General features: G+C 46.2%; 1 protein-coding gene across 4 annotated transcripts in view; it reads left to right on the top strand.

The window, feature by feature from the left end:
- The window catches only part of SLC7A6 (solute carrier family 7 member 6), a 29,186-nt gene that overhangs the window by 8,730 nt on the left and 1,861 nt on the right, over positions 1-18,595 (top strand). For 3 of the 4 annotated variants that reach the window (XM_031458208.2, XM_064489031.1, XM_064489032.1), the window contains 8 exons: positions 526-1,084; positions 9,452-9,577; positions 11,669-11,813; positions 12,429-12,552; positions 12,757-12,860; positions 15,682-15,778; positions 17,702-17,851; positions 17,966-18,149. In XM_031458208.2, coding sequence (XP_031314068.1) covers positions 562-1,084; positions 9,452-9,577; positions 11,669-11,813; positions 12,429-12,552; positions 12,757-12,860; positions 15,682-15,778; positions 17,702-17,851; positions 17,966-18,149 — 1,453 coding nt within the window. In that variant the 5' untranslated portion in view covers positions 526-561. The remainder of the gene's footprint in view (positions 1-525; positions 1,085-9,451; positions 9,578-11,668; positions 11,814-12,428; positions 12,553-12,756; positions 12,861-15,681; positions 15,779-17,701; positions 17,852-17,965; positions 18,150-18,595) is intronic. The other variant, XM_031458210.2, reaches the window with a different exon arrangement.

Raw genomic sequence — 18,595 nt, 5'->3', positions numbered from 1 at the left:
CTTTGCTGGCCTGAGAGTAGCTACAGACTTCTCCCTATGTGACTGTAGAAGTCCCTGTTTATGTTTGGGTGGAGGTGGGTGGGTGTGGACAGTGAGAGGCCTATCAGACTGGCTAGAGCTGTGAACCTGGTACTGGGATCCTTGTCTTCTCTACAGGGCAGGTTTGCAGGTTTTAAGTTGGTAAGAACAGAGGATAACCTACACCTCGGGGAGGATCCATGCTATAGATAAACCAAATGCCAGCCTAACCTGGGCATCAAGCCAGGTGTCTCTTGTTGTAAGTCACCCTCACATTGTGCCTGATCCCTCATGGTGTCTCTCGGGGAGTAGTGGAGGTCAGCCTGCCTCCATTTCTTTGTATCCTGCGGTGGGAACTGAGACAGGCTCATTGTATGTACTTCGATCTGTGTATGAGTCATGCTGTCCCTACAAAAGAAGAGGACAGGGAAACCTGCCTGCCTTGCGGGTCTAAACTAGAGCCTTACAAGCTCCTACCCTAGACTGACACACTTCTGTTCTTTGCAGGCCATAGTAAACACAGGTGTGAAGGAACCATTTGCCATGGAAACCAGGGAACTGGAGAGCCCCACACCCATTTACCATCTCATTCCTGAGGCCAGCCAGCCCAGGGCAGAAGAGGATGTCAGCACGCTACCTCAACAGTCCACAGAAACTATGCAGCTGAAGAAGGAGATCTCTCTGCTGAATGGCGTCAGCCTGGTGGTGGGCAACATGATCGGCTCAGGAATCTTTGTCTCACCCAAGGGTGTGCTGGTATACACTGCCTCCTATGGGTTGTCGCTGGTCATATGGGCCATTGGTGGGTTTTTCTCCGTCGTGGGTGCCCTTTGCTATGCAGAACTGGGGACCACCATCACCAAGTCAGGGGCCAGCTATGCTTATATTCTAGAGGCCTTTGGGGGCTTCATTGCCTTTATCCGCCTCTGGGCCTCCCTGCTAATTGTTGAGCCCACCAGTCAGGCCATCATCGCCATCACCTTCGCTAACTACATCATCCAGCCCTCCTTTCCCACCTGTGAGCCCCCGTACCTGGCCTGCCGTCTCCTCGCTGCAGCCTGCATATGTAAGTCTGGGGGATTATGTGTGGGGTGTGGGTTCCTTTAATAATGCCAATGATATTTTATATTTGAACAGCATATTTTGCTCTTTTGTGAGAAAGAGAGGCATTTTAACCTTTGAAGAAGTAGTTTCACCGAAGTCATTTGATCCTGAAAGATCCTGAGGGGGAAGTTTGAATCTGTTTGTGGCTTTTGGTGCCTCACATTCCTTCCACTCTTGGCTGTCCCTCTGTTCCCCAATCTGTGTGACAGGTTGGTGCATGTCTTACATTTGTCTTGTCAGGTGTTTTGATTGGAGTCAACATTGCTCGTGCTCGCTTTGGCAGCACATATACTAAAATTGGAGTCAACATTGCTCGTTGTAACTTAACCCAGAAAAAAACAGCAGTGCTGAGGTCTTTATTCTGCTGCTCAAAAAAAAAAAATAAATTTGCTTCTCAGGTTTTAATCTTAAACAATTTTAAAGCCATCAGTGAGGAAATGGACTTCTCTAGACTGGCGGTCCCAAGATACTATGTCCCTAGGGCCCACAGGACGACTCTTTCCTGCCACTGCCACTCTCTGCAGCCTGTTCTGAGCAGCAGGCACCACACCAAAGTGGCTTTTTCCCATTGGTGTTTCAAATTTCTTTTCAGTGACTTTGTAAACAAGCTCGGTCTGCAGCCAATGAGGAAGGTGGCTTCTACCCCGTATTTGGGTTTCTGAGGACAGAAGCTGAAAGATCCCAGTGGATCTCTCTTTATTTTCCTTTTCCTCTTATGAGGGAGTAAAGAGAAATTCTGTGTGAAATCACTGAAAAGGAGAGAAGATTATTGTGAACTTAGTCTAGTAAAGCTAGTGTTTTGACTGAGAAGTGGCCCAGAATTCCCTGTGTTCCTTAGCAGTGTACTGCCAGAGACTCTTAGTTATGCTCTGTTCTTTCCATATCTTGCTTGCAAAAGCTCTGGCAGTATGTGCAGTTTATCCATAGTGTTAAAAATAGACTGAGAGTACCTTGGAGTTAACAATAAAGAATTGTATAATACGCTGTCCCTCCTGACTTTGAGGAATTTATTAAAGACAGATGTTAAATGGAATTGCTCCACAGATACCCCTGGGAGGAGGAAAGTCCTCAGCTGTGTATCTGATAGGGTTTCTCCTGGGGGGCTGTGGCCTGATTGAGCTCTCCGAAAAAGGGGATAATTTTCTGATTATAAAATACAATCATTAAAGAGAAAATTAGACTCAAATCACCTGTAATCTACCACCAAGAGATGAGTACTTTTAGTAGTTTAGTCATGTCTTCATTTCTGTTGCAGAATTGGAATCATACTTTGCACATAACTTTATATTCTGCTTTTTAACTTAGTTTATCATGGATTTTTCCCCCTTTTTGTGAAATGTTCTTCAAAAGAAACATTTTAAAAAGAAGTATATATGTCTTTTTTGTAATTAAAAGGTAATGCATAGACTGTACGATTTGAACAATGCAAAAAAAAAAAAGTTAAAATCACCCATGATTTTTACCTCTCACACAAATGTTATTACTATTTGTGCAAAATACCTAATAGTATTTTTCTTCTGTGCTTGTCCATCATTTAAAAAAAGTACCCTTGAAAAATAACAACAGCAAAAAATTACCCTTGAGATCATACTCTTTGTGGTTTGTATACTGCATTTAAATTTTTTTAATGTTTAATCCCTTTCATCAGATATTCTTAGAAAACATCGTTTGGGACACATAAGCAGTTTCCAGGCAGTGTAACGTAGTGGTTAAGATCATAGGTTCCCATGCAGAACTGGATTTGACTTCAGCTTTACCACTGAGTAGCTGTTGACCTTGGAGGAGTTACTTAACTGTTGCTTAGTTTTCTCATTTGTAAAATGGAACTGTTGATTGTACCTGTCTGGAAAGGTACATTGTTGTAGGGAATAAATGAGTCAATACATGTATAGTACTGCTCTCTGCCTGGCATATTAAGTGCCCTGTAATATTATTATTGAAAATAATGCTGCTGTGGAAATCTTTGCGTATAAATTGTTTTCAGAATTTCTTCATATTTTACTAGGATAGAATTATACAAGAGAAATCCTTGTGTCTAAACAATTAAATTGTTGTAAATTTCTTCATCTTACCCAGTTGCTTTCTAGAAGGTTTTGTGAGTTTGCATTCTTATCTGAGCACCTGAGAGTGCCTGTGCACTGGTCTCAGGATGGACTTAGGATGAATTCCAAGAATAACCAAGTCAAATGGCACCTCTGTTCATAATTTTTCATATGAATATTTTTATTAGTTAAATCTTTTTTCCTTTATGATTTTTCCCATTGTTTTTTGTGCTTAGGAAGCCTATTCCCACACCAGGAACTGATCTTTTGATTGGAGGAGAGACCTCACCTCTTAGAAATGCAAAGTCATGGTATCTCATAACTTCTTTCATTGAAATGTACTTTTACCCAGATGACTCAGTATTTGAAATCCTGCAAACCCCCTGTCTCTGAAACCAAGGCTGTTCCATAAGGCAGGCCTGAGGGTGGGAGCTTGTCAGAGGTGGACTTAAGCCAAAAAACCTGTGCATCCCAACAGACTAGGTTTAGGGTTCACTTTACTTCTCTTCTTGGAAATTATGGTATAGAATTAGATGTGTCATCCAACAGAGCTGGAGTGTGTGGGAGGGAGTTTCCTTGGACAGGTGGCACTGAGAGCAGCCTGGGCTCAAAAGACATAAATTGGAAGAAACCGATTAGGTCATAATTAGGGAAAAAACAAAGATCTGCACTGAATCCAGGGTGAGGCTTGGGTAGGATAAGATAATTAAGTTAGTCTTGAAACTGAGACATGAGAGAGGTTCAGGTTGTTAGCTGGGAGACTGCCGAAAGAAGTTATAGCCATGCCAGGCTAAGCAATTAAAGTTCCATCCTAGAAGAAAGGGCCCAGGCAGTCTCCGTATAACTAACTCTAGGGCAGAGCTGCAAGCCGGTGGCCCACGGGCCCGACTTGGCCCACAGATATATTTGTTGGGCCTGCACAGTGTTCTAAATAATTTTTAATTACTTGCCAAAATTTGAAAGTCAGGACTTGCCCTTTTCTTGAAAAACCTGAAGTTCTGGCAAACTTGAACCCATATGCTGGCCTGACACAATCAGCTACATTTGAGTAGTGGTAGCTCCTTTAAATGGAGCATATATTTTCCTGTTCACCCCAGTCTCTGACTCCCTCTTGTTTTATATCCAGACATTCTTGTCTTTGCTAATTTATATTACCTTCTTGGACTGTGAAGGCCTTGCTCTTCCAGATCCTGGCTGCCAGCAGCCTGCCACCCCAGTCTCAGGTTATACTAGCAGGGAGATGGATCTAAGCAGTTGGTTTTTTTTTTTTTTTGGATTTCAGGCTGTGTTAGCTACTCATTATGTCAGAACAGTGCTTCTCAACTGGAGGTGAGTTTGCCTCCCAGGAGACATTTGGCAAGGTCTGGAGAAGTTTTTGGTTGTCACAACTGCTAGGAAGGAGTGCTACTGGAATCTAGCAGGTGGAGGTCAGAGGTGCTGCTGAACATCCTGTGGTGCCCAGGCCAGCCCTGCGCAGCAGACTCATCTGGCCCAACGTGTCAGTAGTGCTGAGGCTGAGAAACTGCCCTGAAGGTGCATTCTGCTCATTTGTATTCTGGGATCTTGGACTCTTCTGTGGTGGGTGGGGCCTCAGGCTGCCCACTGAACCCAGTATGCTTAGGGGCTCTTAAGGGACTATAGGGGAAAATGGCACTTCTTGAGGCCATGGGACCCTTCTCTGGCCCAGAGTGAGAAAGAGTACTTAATTTGCCTGTAGAAGTGTGTGTTTTTCTGGCTTAGCTCTTGGCGGTCCATTTATCTTTGCGGAAACCTGTCTGTTACATAACCTCAAACTTGACATGGAAGTCAGGTCAGCACTGACACAGTGGCATCAAAACAGAGGTCTGCTCACAGCTGAAATATTGTCCCTGAGGGTTTGTTTGGTAATGCTGACAGGGAGTAGGAGGAAGGGCAGGGGGAGGGGAGGGAGACTGTCAAGGGTGAGGCTGGAGTGAAGAAACACTGCGTGATGCCTGAATAGCTTCCTGTTGCTTCTTACTGCCTGGGACTCATGCCTGGGCAGGATTCTGAGTAGGAAGGATTTTCTCCCCTATTTTGGTTAGTTGTTGCTATGAATAGACGGCTTTCATGTTCTGACAGTGACAGGTCTAAGGAGGACTGGTCTGGACCACAGTTGCTCAAAGACCCTGGACTCTAACCCTATATATAGTTTGAATGTTTTGATAATGAGACTAAATGTATATATTTGTGTAATGAAAAACAAGGAGGCTTTTAAAAAAGACATGTACATTATGTGTTCATACACATCCCAAGAGGTGTCTCCTGATTCTGGAATCTCCATTTGGAAGGGTTTACCTCTCCTGGACTGTTGTAGAACAGTTTTCTCCTAAGAGGCTTGTAGATGTTTCTCCCCCTTCTTTTTATTTTCCCACTTTGTTGTTCTTAAGGATTGCATTCCCTTGTACTTGAATGCCCCTTAGTAATACCCAGCCTGCTTGTGGGAGGAATTGGAAGGTTCCTTCTCGCTGTTGCTTGTAGAAGAGGAAGCTGTGACTCCCTGCATAACTGGGACTACGACTTCAGGTTGCCAGACCATCTCCTCATCAGAAAGAGGGTATGAGAGGCGCAGTTCTGTCTGAGGGCACATGTATTATTCCGTATTAGTTTGGGTTTCAAACAACTGAAAACTGAAAGCAGCGTGGCTCAAACATACTGCAGTCTATTTTTCTCACATGTTAAAAGTAGGCAGTATGGGGCTGGTAGGATGACTTCATAATCCTTCAGGGAGCCAGGTTCCTTCCTTCTGTTTTACTGCTCCGCTGTCCTCAGCATTTGACTCCTGGCTGCTGGGCCAGGATGGCTCCTCAAGCTCTAGTTGTCATGTCTGCATTGCAGCTGACGGCAAGGACAAAGAAAGGCCCATCCCACCCTTCAAAGATACTCCTTTAAGGTCTTATTTATGTGAAACTTTGCTTACATTTCTGGGGTAAGAACTTAGTTGCTTGGCCATGTCTGTCTGCAAGAAATGTCGACTTTGGGCAGCTGACTCCAGCTAAAATTTTTATTACTAAGGAAAGATGGAAGAACAGATATTAGAAGATATGTAGCCATCTTTGCCACAGAGAAACTTTGGGGATTTGTTTCTGCTTTGTGGTTAGGTCTGGATGTGCTATTTGAGTATTTGTCAGCAACAAGCCCCTAGAGAGCCTGGAAGACCCTCACATGGGTCCCACATTCATTGTTGCAGGTTTTCCAGCAAGGAAATGAGATTAAGGGAAGAGGGAAGGCTCAGAGGTTTTAATTGTGTTAGTTGAACCTGAGCTCCTGGCCTCCAAGCTCAGCCTGGTTGTCTTGTGTTTGAGCTGATAGTCTTTGGTGCTAGGTGAGGATGGGAGTTCTGGGAGGCCTGGAGGGGTGGGGATCAAATGGTGAAATTTTGTTTCTTAATTAGAATCACGAAAACATTCGAGGGACTTGGCTTCTGCTTGGTAGACTGTTCCGGAAGCTCTCTGTTCTCTGGCAGGGCTGAGAGTAGGGTGAAGCAAGCAAGGTGCCTGGCGCCAGCATTTAAGTATGCACTCATTCTCAGGTTTGCCAGGTTGTCCCCTGACAGTGAGAGCCTCCTTAAATTTTGTCCCTTAGGCACCTTCCTCACCTTAGTCTATTCCTGGTCCTACTCTCTGGCTGCACATTGTTTTAAATTAAGTATTTTAATTTTTATTGAGAAAGAAGTATATGTGCATGGTAAATGAGTCAAAGTTTAAAAGGGTGTACAGTGGAGAAAGTCTCCTCCCTCTCAGAGCTTTAGTCCACCCCGCCTTCCTGCCTTCCCAGAAGCAACCACTGTGCCCAGGCTCTTTTGTATCCTTCCAGCTGGTCTTTGAGAAGGGGCTCTGCAGGGACTTCCAGGAGGCACAGCCTTCATTCATTCCTTCAGCACAAAGTCATTGATTCCCACTGTGTGCACGGAGGACCAAGCCATGGGGCAGTTCGTAGCAGGAAGAAGCAGGGGAGAGGAACAGAAGCGAAAGGAGGGAGTGCCTGTCGGTGGGTTGAGAAGTGTCAGCTTCTCTGCCCTATCTTGCAGCGACATCTTGGTGCTACGAAACCAGAAGCACCTTGAGCACAGCCAGGATGCTGTGAGACAGCCTCTTTCTCTGTGTGTATGTCCATCTTTCTCTCTTTTTATCCTTTGTCTCTGCCTCCTTGTCTTTGTCTCTTGTCTATCCTCTGCCTCTGTCTTCTGAGTATTTCTGCATCAGTCTTTTTTTCACAGGCTGCTCTCACTTTGCTTCTTTTTGTCATTCTGCTTCCTTCCTCTGCTTTCTTGTGGCTTTTGTTCCTCTGTTACAGGGGCTTGTGTGTGACTTCGACTTGCTGCAGCTTCTGACTCTGCTGTTGTTAGACAGGTCCAGTCTCTTGATTCCCGACTCCTTACTCTTGGGAGACATCATCAGATTGGCTCAGCTTGGGTCCGTTGTCTGGCTCTGTCAGCCATAAGAGGGCAGGGGGAGCAATTCCCAAGAAGGGGCCTGGCAGGTACTTCAGAGTATGCTTACTGTACTGCACAGGGGCCTGTGGATTAGTGGTGGTTATTAACTAGGTTATCCTCATGTTAGTTGATCTAGGATTAGCTCCACACAGCAAGCTTTGATTAGCAGGGCAGGTCCCCGGGAAGACCTGCCAGCAGTGTGCATTCCTCTGGCCTCTCCCTTCCCTCTTGGTCATTAATACTGTGTATGCCGCCCCCCCGCAACCTCCCCCTCTTATGACTGACTAGTAAGCACCTGTGTCATTTGCCAGAGTACTGAGTGAAAGCTCTTAAAGTGATGTGGAGGCATCTCTGTGTTTATATCCACAGGCTGGCCCTAGGCTCTCCTCTTTGAGTGGAGGAATGTCCAACTTTCTTACAGTTGCCTTGCTCTAGGGGATCGGAGGTTAAGTGAAAATCATCACCATCTTGATTCCAACCAGGGTTCCTCAGTTCCTCTTTTTGCTTGGCAGTAAGCTTAAGAAAACAGTGTGCTTTGGTTTCCCCTAAGAATGTGTGATCTCCTTGGGGAAGTATCACCCAAATGCCTGAGGGAGACACCTTCCTGAGACAGATGTCCATATGACCATAGCCAAGATACTAAGCTGTGCTGTGAAATGGGAATACTGTAGGGTTCAAGGAGAGAGAGCTCAGTGTGGGGCTGGCTGGTGTATTTGGGGAAGCTTTTACAGAGGAAGTGGGCGCTGAGTTGGACTTTCAAAGGGGTTGCTGTTGGCTATGGTAGGAGGAGGAGGGGAGGACATTTCTTTTACATGTATATCTGGCATCAGTAAGGAGAAAGTCTGCTTGAAGGAGAGTGAAAAATGGGCAGGAGTTGGTAGAGGTAGCCTGGAGAATGAGCCCAAAAGATTTTGCAGTAACGTGAGGTTCATGCGAAAGCTGTTTTTGCAGGCTAGCAGTAGTACTTAGAGGTGTCACTCTGGAGCCCCTCTGATACTGTTACTGTGTCCTCCCCATGGATCAGAGCAGTCCCTGTTTAGCGGGGGTAAGGTGGTGGGACCCTCAACACAGGGCCCATACATCACTGAGGTACATGAGGAGCTGGACATAAAGCCAGTGGTGCTGACACAAGCCCAGGGAACGCCTGAATGAGCCTACTTCTTCACGGACCTCACTGAGAGTTGGGAGGTTTGGATAGGAAGGCAAGTGGGGAGAGAACAGTGGAGTCCCTGTGAGCTTGGGAATTGTAATTAGCCTCTCTCAACCTCAGTTCCCTCATCTATAAAATGGAAATAGGAATGTCTATTTTGGGGTTGTGAGAATTAATTGAGAGGATGTATATGAAATTGTCAGGCACATGACAGGCTTTTTTTCCCCCACACTTACATGCAGAACATTGGTTATCTAAATCCTAAGTTATCTGCCACCTGCATTCAAATTCACTTTATTTGTTGATAGGCCTCTCTTGTCCCCACTCTCTAATGTGGCCTTGGAGAGGTCTGTGCCTCAGATGGTTTGCAACCTTGGGAGTCTGAGTGGGGAAGAGTGGGTGAAGTCCACCATTGCTGGGCCTGGGGGCAATTTCCAAATATGGTTCTGGCTGTCAGAATATGTGTTAATGTGTGCCTTTGTATCTTGTGATGGGAAGTTCATAGGAGTTCTCAGCTCTACACATGGGGGAATGTTCCCCCATTTGCCTGTTCTCCTGGTTCTCCTGGTCCATTGGCCCTTTGCCCTAGGCAGACAGGATAGAAATGATGTGCTTTGTAAAGAGAGGTTGAGCCCCCGTGCCCTCAGCTCAAGCCTGCCACTGATTTTATGGTTTTCTTCCTAGGTCTGCTGACATTTGTGAACTGTGCCTATGTCAAGTGGGGCACACGTGTGCAGGACACGTTCACTTACGCCAAGGTCCTAGCGCTCATTGCCATCATTGTCATGGGCCTTGTTAAACTGTGCCAGGGTAAGAAGGGCCCAAGGTGGGAAGGAGGGTGGGTGACTCTGGGAGTCCCCTGGATTCCCTGAGGAGGACGTGGGGACTCTTAGCTTGACTGCTCAGCCCTGTCTATGTACAGGCTAGATTGTGTCAGTGGGAGCAAGAACTCTGTTCTTGGGTTAGGCTGGCTTGGCCAACTGGACATGAGTTAGATCCTCCTCTCAGAGCTGCTTTCCCTTCGTGGAGGAGGAGAGCATTGCAAGAAGCCAGCTGAGGGCCTAGGATCTTTTGAAACCTGGGTTGTAATTGAGTCATAAAAGTGATAGGTGAGGATAGAGTGAGCCCTGCTCTGCCTCCTGCTTTTGGTCTGTGACTGCCAGGCAGTGAGTAGGAAGACTTGGCCTCCTTGAGAGGGGTGGGAGGTGTGTGGTGGGAAGATGGGGCCTGAAAATGAGTGGTTATTTTGTAGCCTTTACCTTTCATCTGGACTTGCTCTTATTTAACATTCCCTTCCAAAGTCAGCTCTCAGCAAAATATTAAGGTATGGGGAAGTTGGTGCTGACTTTCCTGCATGTTGGCTTTAGAGAGCTTTTCATTCCCAGATCTGAGCTGATTGGCAGTGAGGGTAACTGGTCTCTCAAGATTCTCCTGACCCCTTAGAGAAGTCCTGAGGTGTCTTTTTCAAGGATGTCAATCATTAGAAAATCCAGTTCTCTAGATCATCTGTCTCTAGATTTTGCTGTGTTTGCAATCACTTGGGGACCTGAGACTCCCATCTCATACCTACTGGATCAACTCCAATTGGTTTGGAATTGAAAAAGGTATTTTTTAAAGAAGTGGCCTGGGTGACTCTTAGGGAGCTGGTCCAGCATCTTTGTGCAAGTGTGCCAAGTTAGCACCGCCAGCCATCTGGACGTTCCTGGAGTCTGTTTTCCCTTGTCTTTGCTGCATACCCAGTCTTTTTTGCCACATTGAGGGATGAGTCTAGGCTTTCTGCAGGGGATGACAGCAGGCTTCCTTAGAAGTCTGGGTCTTGTTTAAAACCTCCACTATGTCTAGAAGGTCTTCTGGACAGCTGGGTGCTGCTCCTTTGGTTTTCAAGTCCGTGGTCTCTGGAGGCCTCCAAGGAGAATGACAGATATCTAGGCTGGCTCTCAAAGGGTGGAGGTGGCCCAGGCTTAGAGAGTTAAGATCCCATTTCCTACATAGCCTGTGATTTCCTTCCCCACATAACCATAGCCACTGCAAGTATGCAACAGAATTCTCTTGGTGGGACTGAAAAACCTATTTGACAGGGAGGGTATAGCTCAAGTGGTAGAGCACATGCTTAGCATGCATGAGGTCCTGGGTTCAATCCCCAGTACATTCATTAAAGAAAAACAAGCAAACAAACAAACAAATCTTATTACCTTCCCTCACCAAAAAAAAATATATATATATAAAAACTTTTTTTTTCAAGGGGGAAGGGTATATAGCTCAAGTGGTACAGTGCATGCCCAGCACCCAAGAGGTTCCGGGTTCAATCCCTGGCACCTCCTCCAAGCGGAAATCAATGAAGAAACCTAATTACCTCCCCCTCAGAAAAATTTATTTGACCAAATTGTGTAGTGGTCTGGGCCAAGAGAGGTAGTTCCACAGGAAGATCTAGTTGTTAATGAAAAATGACTCCTTTATATGAAAAGGGTTCTTTCTAAAAATAGGAGGAAGAGCTGTGGCCTGCTGTGAGGTCACTTGCAGGAAATGGAAATCCACTGGGGCTTTGGAAAAGGTGTTATCACTTCAGAAGCCAGCCAGGAATGCCTTTGTTTTTCTGAGATTGTCTAGTTCTACTAAAGGAATATGAACTGTCCAGAGGGAGTGGGTGGAGTGGTAAAGTGCAGGGAGCTGGTGACGTGTTCTTTTGGTATTAAAATTTTTTTTTCCTTCTCACTGTCCTCTTGCTTTTCCCTTCTTTTCTTGACCCTCTTGCTTTCTCCTTTTTTTTTTTTTTCCCACCTTCCCTTCCTCTTTCTCATGGACCCTCCTTATCCTTTCCCTTCTCTTTATACCTTCCATCTCCCCTCTCCTTCTTCTTCCTCTTTCTTCTCTCTGCACCTCCTCCTGCCTTTGCCCCCACAGGACACTCTGAGCACTTTCAGGATGCCTTTGAGGGTTCCTCCTGGGACATGGGAGACCTCTCTCTCGCCCTCTACTCTGCCCTCTTCTCTTACTCAGGTTGGGACACCCTTAATTTTGTAACAGAAGAAATCAAAAATCCAGAAAGGTAAAGGTGGGATCATATTCTCACTCCCCAACTTGGCTGGAACTCCTGCTGATAGTGGGCACTCTTGCCCTCGTCTCTCCCGTCCTCACTTTGTCTCTCATCCCTTCTTCTCCCTACTCCCCCTTCTCCAGCTCTGAGGGATTAGGGGCTCAGATGGGAATGAGTGAAGGTGGGAAAGCCCCTAGCTCCTTGGCCTTGTGTTCATACTGGAGGATCCCCAGAGTTGTTAAGCCCTTGCACTCTGTTGCTGACACTGAAGCCTGGGGAGCCAGAAGCTTATTCTGGGCAGCCTGGTTCCCAGCCTGGCCTCCAGTTCTAGAGGACACTGCTCCTCCTTCAGTGGGACCCAGTGGTCCCACAGGGGCGAGGATCAAGTATTGATTATGAGCCATCTTCACAGAGAAGTCTCTCTCTCTCTCTCTCTTTCTCTCTCTTTCAGTAGAAAGATCCCAGGGGTGTGGGATGCATACCTCCCTTAGGCCATGTGGGGAAGAGGAGTCAGCCTCAAAGACCCAGAGGCCAAGGAACTATTAAATGTCAGAAAAGTCCCTGAGTGAAGTTTAACCCCCAAGGAGAGGTGGGTTCCAGGTAGTCCTAACTCACTTGTCCTGACAGAAATTTGCCCCTGGCCATTGGGATTTCTATGCCAATTGTGACTCTCATCTACATCCTGACCAACGTGGCCTATTACACAGTGCTGAGCATTTCAGATGTCCTTGGCAGTGATGCTGTGGCCGTGGTGAGTCTCTTGGGATCCCAATTTGCTCGTCATCTTGGGTTACTGAGTGGCTCGACCTCATCACTCAGCTCTGCAGGGCGAAGTGATGGGTCTAAGCCAGGGGTGGGCTGCTCAGCAGTGACTGCGTTTGTCCGGAGAGTGTAGATGCAGGAGGCTGTGGAGACCCTGTCCAGTGCTGAGTGCCCCTCTGTGCTCTGCCCCCAGACATTTGCTGACCGGACATTTGGCATGTTCAGCTGGACCATTCCCATTGCTGTTGCCCTGTCCTGCTTTGGGGGCCTCAACGCGTCTATCTTTGCTTCATCAAGGTACTGTGTCTCTGCTTCACCAATAACAGACTGAAGTGTTTAACTCTCTGAGGCACTAGGTGAATCCATGGGAGCTCTTCTTTCCCTTCTCCCTCTTTTGGACGTGCAGGGTGTGTATGTGTGCATAGGCATGTGTGCATGTGTGCGCTTGCCTTTGTGCAAACATGTGTGCTGGTAGCTCATGTTTGCATCTGAGGTAAGGACAGGATGGTAAGATGCAGAGGGAAGGAAGGCAGTAGCCTAAAGTAGCGATCCTGTCAGGGACCAGACTCGAGGCTCCTTGTGGGTTATGCTGCAGCCCCGGGGTTCATTCCTATAATAAATAGTTGTTGAGCACATGCTGTGTATCAGGTACTGGGGACAGGATGACTCTGCCCCTCATGTCACAGGAAACACTGATGCTGACGGGTAGGCTCCTGCTCTTTTCTCTGCACAGAAGCTTACCTGTAAGATCACTGCCCTTCCTGTTGTTTCAGAGAGAGGACCAGTTTCTACCTTTTCAGGCTGATTCTGCTACCTGGTTCCAGGATTCTGGCACTTCCTCTCTTCTTCAGCATTTTGCTTCATCACTTGGCCCTTCTCTTTGGTGGACGTTTAATTAGCACCAGCTTTGCACAAACTTCTCTCATCTCCACTTGTAGAAGTCACAGAATAGCATTTCTCATCTCCCCTCTTCCTTACTGGATATACTGCTCAAGGGAATGGTTTGCGTTTTGATAGTCATTCATTTTTCTACACATAGGTAGGCTTCTACTACCAAAAAAGTGTTCTTATCAAGGGTACCAGTGACCTCCTGCTTTTAGTCCTTACCCTTCTGTACCCCCAAAGCAAGAGATGTTTACCACTTCTCCTTCTGAAACTATTTCAGTGGCTTCTGTGACACTCTGATATCTGAGAGGAAGGCTTCTTTCCTGATTTCTCTTCCACACACCCTATAAATGTTGCTGTCCCCAGGGCCAGGGATATTATAGGCATTCAATAAATGTTTGCCACATGAACAGATAGGAGGACAAATTAATGAAAGAAATGGTTTTGTCCTCTTCTTTCTTCTTACTAATTTTGACACCCTGGTCCATGAACTTGGGGCCTCCCTGGGGCAACCAGAGTAATAGAAAGATCAAGGCATTATAAAAGAATATGGTGTCATCTTCCGTCACTGCAGCCTGGTGTGGCCAGCGTTGCACCCCATGTGGCTCTTCACAAGTTGCCCCACCCAAAGATGATATTTCCCATAGCCTCACCCTTGTTGAGGCTCAAGACATCCTAATTGGCTCTGCTTATTGTCCCAAAATAGATAATAGGTACCTTCTAACCTTCCTCAGGTATCTTCTGGCATTGACAGGATAGCGGCGGGGATGGGGGACTCGGAGCACATAGAGGAGACTGCAGTAATGTCAAGATGATGCACAATTATTTCTGCCCGTGTTACCTTCTTCACTTTTCCTCTATTACCCATGCCACTGTCATTGGCTTTGTCTAGACACCTTGTCTCACCTACACATTATCCTCTTGCAGCATCCCCTCTACCATATTTCTTCTCTATCTAGTACAGGTTATTAACCTTGTAAGCCAACTCCAACATCTTGCCCTATAACACCCTTCCAGATGATACCATCAGCTCCTATGGCTCCACCTGGAAGGCCCATAAGTATCTCAAACTTAACACACAACCCAAATGTGCTTTGTCTCCAATTGTGATGTTGTGGTCCATGAGTCCTCCTTACTTGGCCTCTTGACCTCGATTTTTCCCTTGGTGCCCACCCGTATCTCCCAGCTCAGTGTGCACATGCACACAGATCACTAGATTTAAATGAGGTTTTCAGATCTGTCATTTGTTTTCTCCTTAGCCAGGGCATCCACCCTCATTCAGGTCTCTTTTCTTAGGGACAGTTGTCATGGATGACCTTGTCTGGCCTTCCCTCATACCCTAGCCTCTGCCTGCTTTAGTCATGATGTTGCCCAAGTCTCTGTGTCACATCTGGTTCAGAGCCACAGCTGCCTCTCAGTGTTTGTCAGATGCCACAGTGTGGCCTCAGAAGCAGGTTCTTCCCAGCACTCCTCACACAACTTAGCCTGGGACTACAGGCATTCTAGCACCAACCTTCAAAGAAGCTACCCTCTTTCATGCCTCCAAGCCTCTTTTGCCTTTGCTCATGCTGTTTCCACACCTAGCACTCATCTGGAAAACCCTACTCTTCTTCCCAGCCCAGATGTGGTCATCTCTTGTGAAGCTTTTTGTTCCCCCAGCCCACCCCCAAGCCTGGTGAGTGCTGTGTGCTCCATGTTGCGGCTGACTACCCTGGGTGGTGGTTCATTTCTCCGCTGCTGTTTCCCAGTCAGGAGGGCTCTGTGGGAGCAGAGAGGAAGCCTGGGTTGTCTCGTTGACCTCAGGCTTGACCTGGCCTTTCGTTTATCAGGAGCTCAGAGAGTGTGTATGGAGGGCACAATCAGAAGTCTGGCTGCACTTTAAAAAGCCATTATGTTAAGAAGGAAATTTGTGGGGCAGAGTGGGAATCTCCTGGAGGAGTGGATTGGGGTCCTGGTGGGTGGTGGCAGGGTGAGACATCCATTGGGTGATGGTGGGTTGCACAGCTGAGAGCTGGGGGTGCGAGTGGGACAGTGGGGTCATGCATTCTTGGGTAATGGGGAGATATCTGTGGGTAAAGCAGGAATAGGTTGGCTTAGTCATGCATAGAGAATGTAGGATGTTCCTGAGAGATGACCCTCTTTTTTTCTGGAGCTGAGGCTAGTTTGTCTGAGTGAGGAGTATCGCTGCATGCTAAGTACAGGGATCCTCCTGACACATTTCTTGTGCTTCCAGGTTGTTCTTTGTGGGCTCCCGTGAGGGCCACCTCCCAGACCTTCTGTCCATGATCCACATCGAGCGTTTTACACCCATCCCTGCTTTATTGTTCAACGTAAGCTCTGCTGGGGAGTGTGGGGATTGGATGTATCTGTGTGGTACTCATGCTGATTTTATGAGAAAACTGCTTCAGGGGAGGAATTCTTGTTTCTTGGGATACTTCCCAAGCCTCACAGTATTTCTAATTCTTTCTTAAAATTTTTTTTATAATGTAAAAGTAAAACATAGTCATATTAGAGAAGCAGATGCTACAAAAGAACATAAAAATGAATTTGTAAGATTTATCTATCTTTTCTGTCAGTGGCTTTTTTCCTCCTTCTCCTAGCTCCTTTTTTTTTTTTTTTTTAATTTCACCAGCTACCCTAGGGGCCTCTATTCATATCATAAACATCATGCATTTATATTTAGTAGATGGCATTAAAGTGTTTTATTCCAACAAATCAGTAAATTATGAAGTATTCTGACAGATGGAGGGAGTCCTGAAGAAGGACCACTATTTTCTCATTTGTACTGAGGCATTATATATGTAAAGGTTAATGGGGACCCTGAGAAAGGCCTTACTCCAAGATTTAAAAAACAATTCATTTTAAAACTGAAAAAGGAAAAACAAAAACAAACAAAAAAACCAGTTCTTTCTTCCTTTTTGTCATTTAGTTCTTTAATGGTTTCATTACTTAATTTTAAATTTTGGATTCATCTGGAGGGGGAGGGCATAGCTCAAGTGGCAGAGTGTATGCTGGGCATGCAGGAGGTCTTGCATTCAATCCCTGGCACCTCCAAGAATAAATAATTAAACAAACCTAATTACTTCACCCACCCCCCATTTTTTTTAATTCATCTGGAATTTGTATTTTATTTTATGGAGCAAGGTAGGGATTCACTTAATTTTTTTCTCAAATAGCTAGCCAGCTATACCAATGTTATTGATTGAATAGTCCATTTTCCATGGTTTTCTAATTTTCAATTATATAAAAATAGCTAATTTTTTAGGGTGCTTCATTATGTGCCAAATACAGTTATTTGCCCCTTGAATGTATCATTACCTCAACTCATCCTTCCATCAGCACCAAGCTTCCTTATTTAGCTTTATACTGAATATTTGAAAGCTAAAGAGGGTCTGAGGGTACTTTTTTAGTTCCCCTCATCCCCCTGGAATCTCCCTGACAATTCTCACCTGTTTGTTTATGAACTTGGTATCATTTTGTCAAAGTAACAAAAAATCCTCTCAATATTTTGATTGGGATAGCACTGCATTTATAAATTAAGGGAGATCTGATGTCTTTTAAATTAATCACATTCCACCCCACTTTTTTCTTCTCAGTGCAGGGTTCCTTTTCTCCCTCCAGAATGGGCTTTTTGTTTTAAATCCTTTGTTGATAATCTGGGTAAAAAGATAGAAGGAACTCCATATTCTGGAAGTTTAAGCAAATCTAACCTTGTCCTAGGACTCTGCTCCTTATCTCTGTCTTCTAGGATTCTTTTGTTCCAGGGGGCAAATTCCACCATACTTTTCTCCAGGGATGTGGATCCATTTTGCTAATCTGCATTTCTAAGGCCCCAGAATGGGAGATAGTTCTGGAGGCATTTCCTCCATTAGTGTGCGAGGTAGTTGGGACCAAAGTATAAGTCTCCCAAGGGCCCAGCGGGATTCATGTTGTGGTTGGTGCATTGCGGTGAGGAGGGCCTCACTGTCTGCCATCAGGGGTTAGGAGTCTGGCTTGCTCCTGAAGTGCTTGAAGAAAGAAGGGGGGGCATTGAATGTAGGAAGGGCCCCCAACAGAAGCGGGAGAGATGCCACCTTGAAGGCTAATGTGGAGAATGGACCTATCTGATGCCAAACGGTCATTGAAAATAACTGGAGGTAATCCGGCTAAATCAGCGGTCAAAAGACCTGGTGCTGACTGCTGGATGGTGGAGTCTCCTGGCTGGCCTGTTGGTGGTGATAAGGATTCCTCCTCCCCGACCATTCCCCCTCTAGTGCACCATGACACTCATCTACCTCACTGTGGAGGATGTCTTCCTGCTCATCAACTACTTCAGCTTCAGCTACTGGTTCTTTGTGGGCCTGTCTGTCGCTGGACAGCTCTACCTTCGCTGGAAGGAGCCCGAACGGCCCCGTCCTCTCAAGGTCAGTGGCTCTGGGAAAACTTGGGGGGTGGGCCATCTCAAGGAGCTTCTTTCCCATACCCTATTCTGTTCCCCCATCCCAGTTTACCTAATAGCTCATCTCCCTTCCTTTCAGCTGAGCCTGTTTTTTCCTGTCATGTTCTGCATATGCTCCGTGTTTCTGGTGATTGTGCCCCTCTTCGGTGATACCATCAATTCTCTCATTGGCATCGGGATTGCCCTCTCAGGGGTCCCTGTGTACTTCCTAGGTGTTTATCTGCCAGAGTCCCAGAGGCCACTCTTTATTCGGAATGTCCTGGGTAAGCTTCTCTTTGCCCATCACTCACTGGCTGTGTGTTTGAGCATGTGTGTACAAAGATGCATGCACAGGTGGGTGTGCTCACGGCTTGCAGCTTCCCCCATACTAGTGGTACACTGGAGGCCACGAGAACCTGGCTGCCCAACTGGATGTCTTCTCTTTTGATCTTGACATGATCACTTTAATTCTAACTTTAGAGTCCTATTTTGGGGGTAAAACCCTCCTGAAAGTGCAGTCCACGTGGGAAGATGCAGACTCACACATTGGACTCTGGTTGGGCATGGGAAAGGACAATGAAGTTTGTTGTGGGTGAGGGGCAAAGCCTGGCACAGGGTAACCAAGGGACAGGTGGGGAGAGAGCCACATGCTTTTAATCAGCCTTGTAGTGTTCAGATTGGGGCTGTAGCTAAATGTCAGTGTGCTAAATTCTGTTTTCTATTTTCATTT

Source organism: Camelus dromedarius, chromosome 9 (assembly GCF_036321535.1).
Source record: "Camelus dromedarius isolate mCamDro1 chromosome 9, mCamDro1.pat, whole genome shotgun sequence".
NCBI classification, from domain to species: Eukaryota; Metazoa; Chordata; class Mammalia; order Artiodactyla; family Camelidae; genus Camelus; species Camelus dromedarius.
Note: the sequence above shows the minus strand (reverse complement) of the source record. Positions and strands in the feature narration are given on the sequence as shown.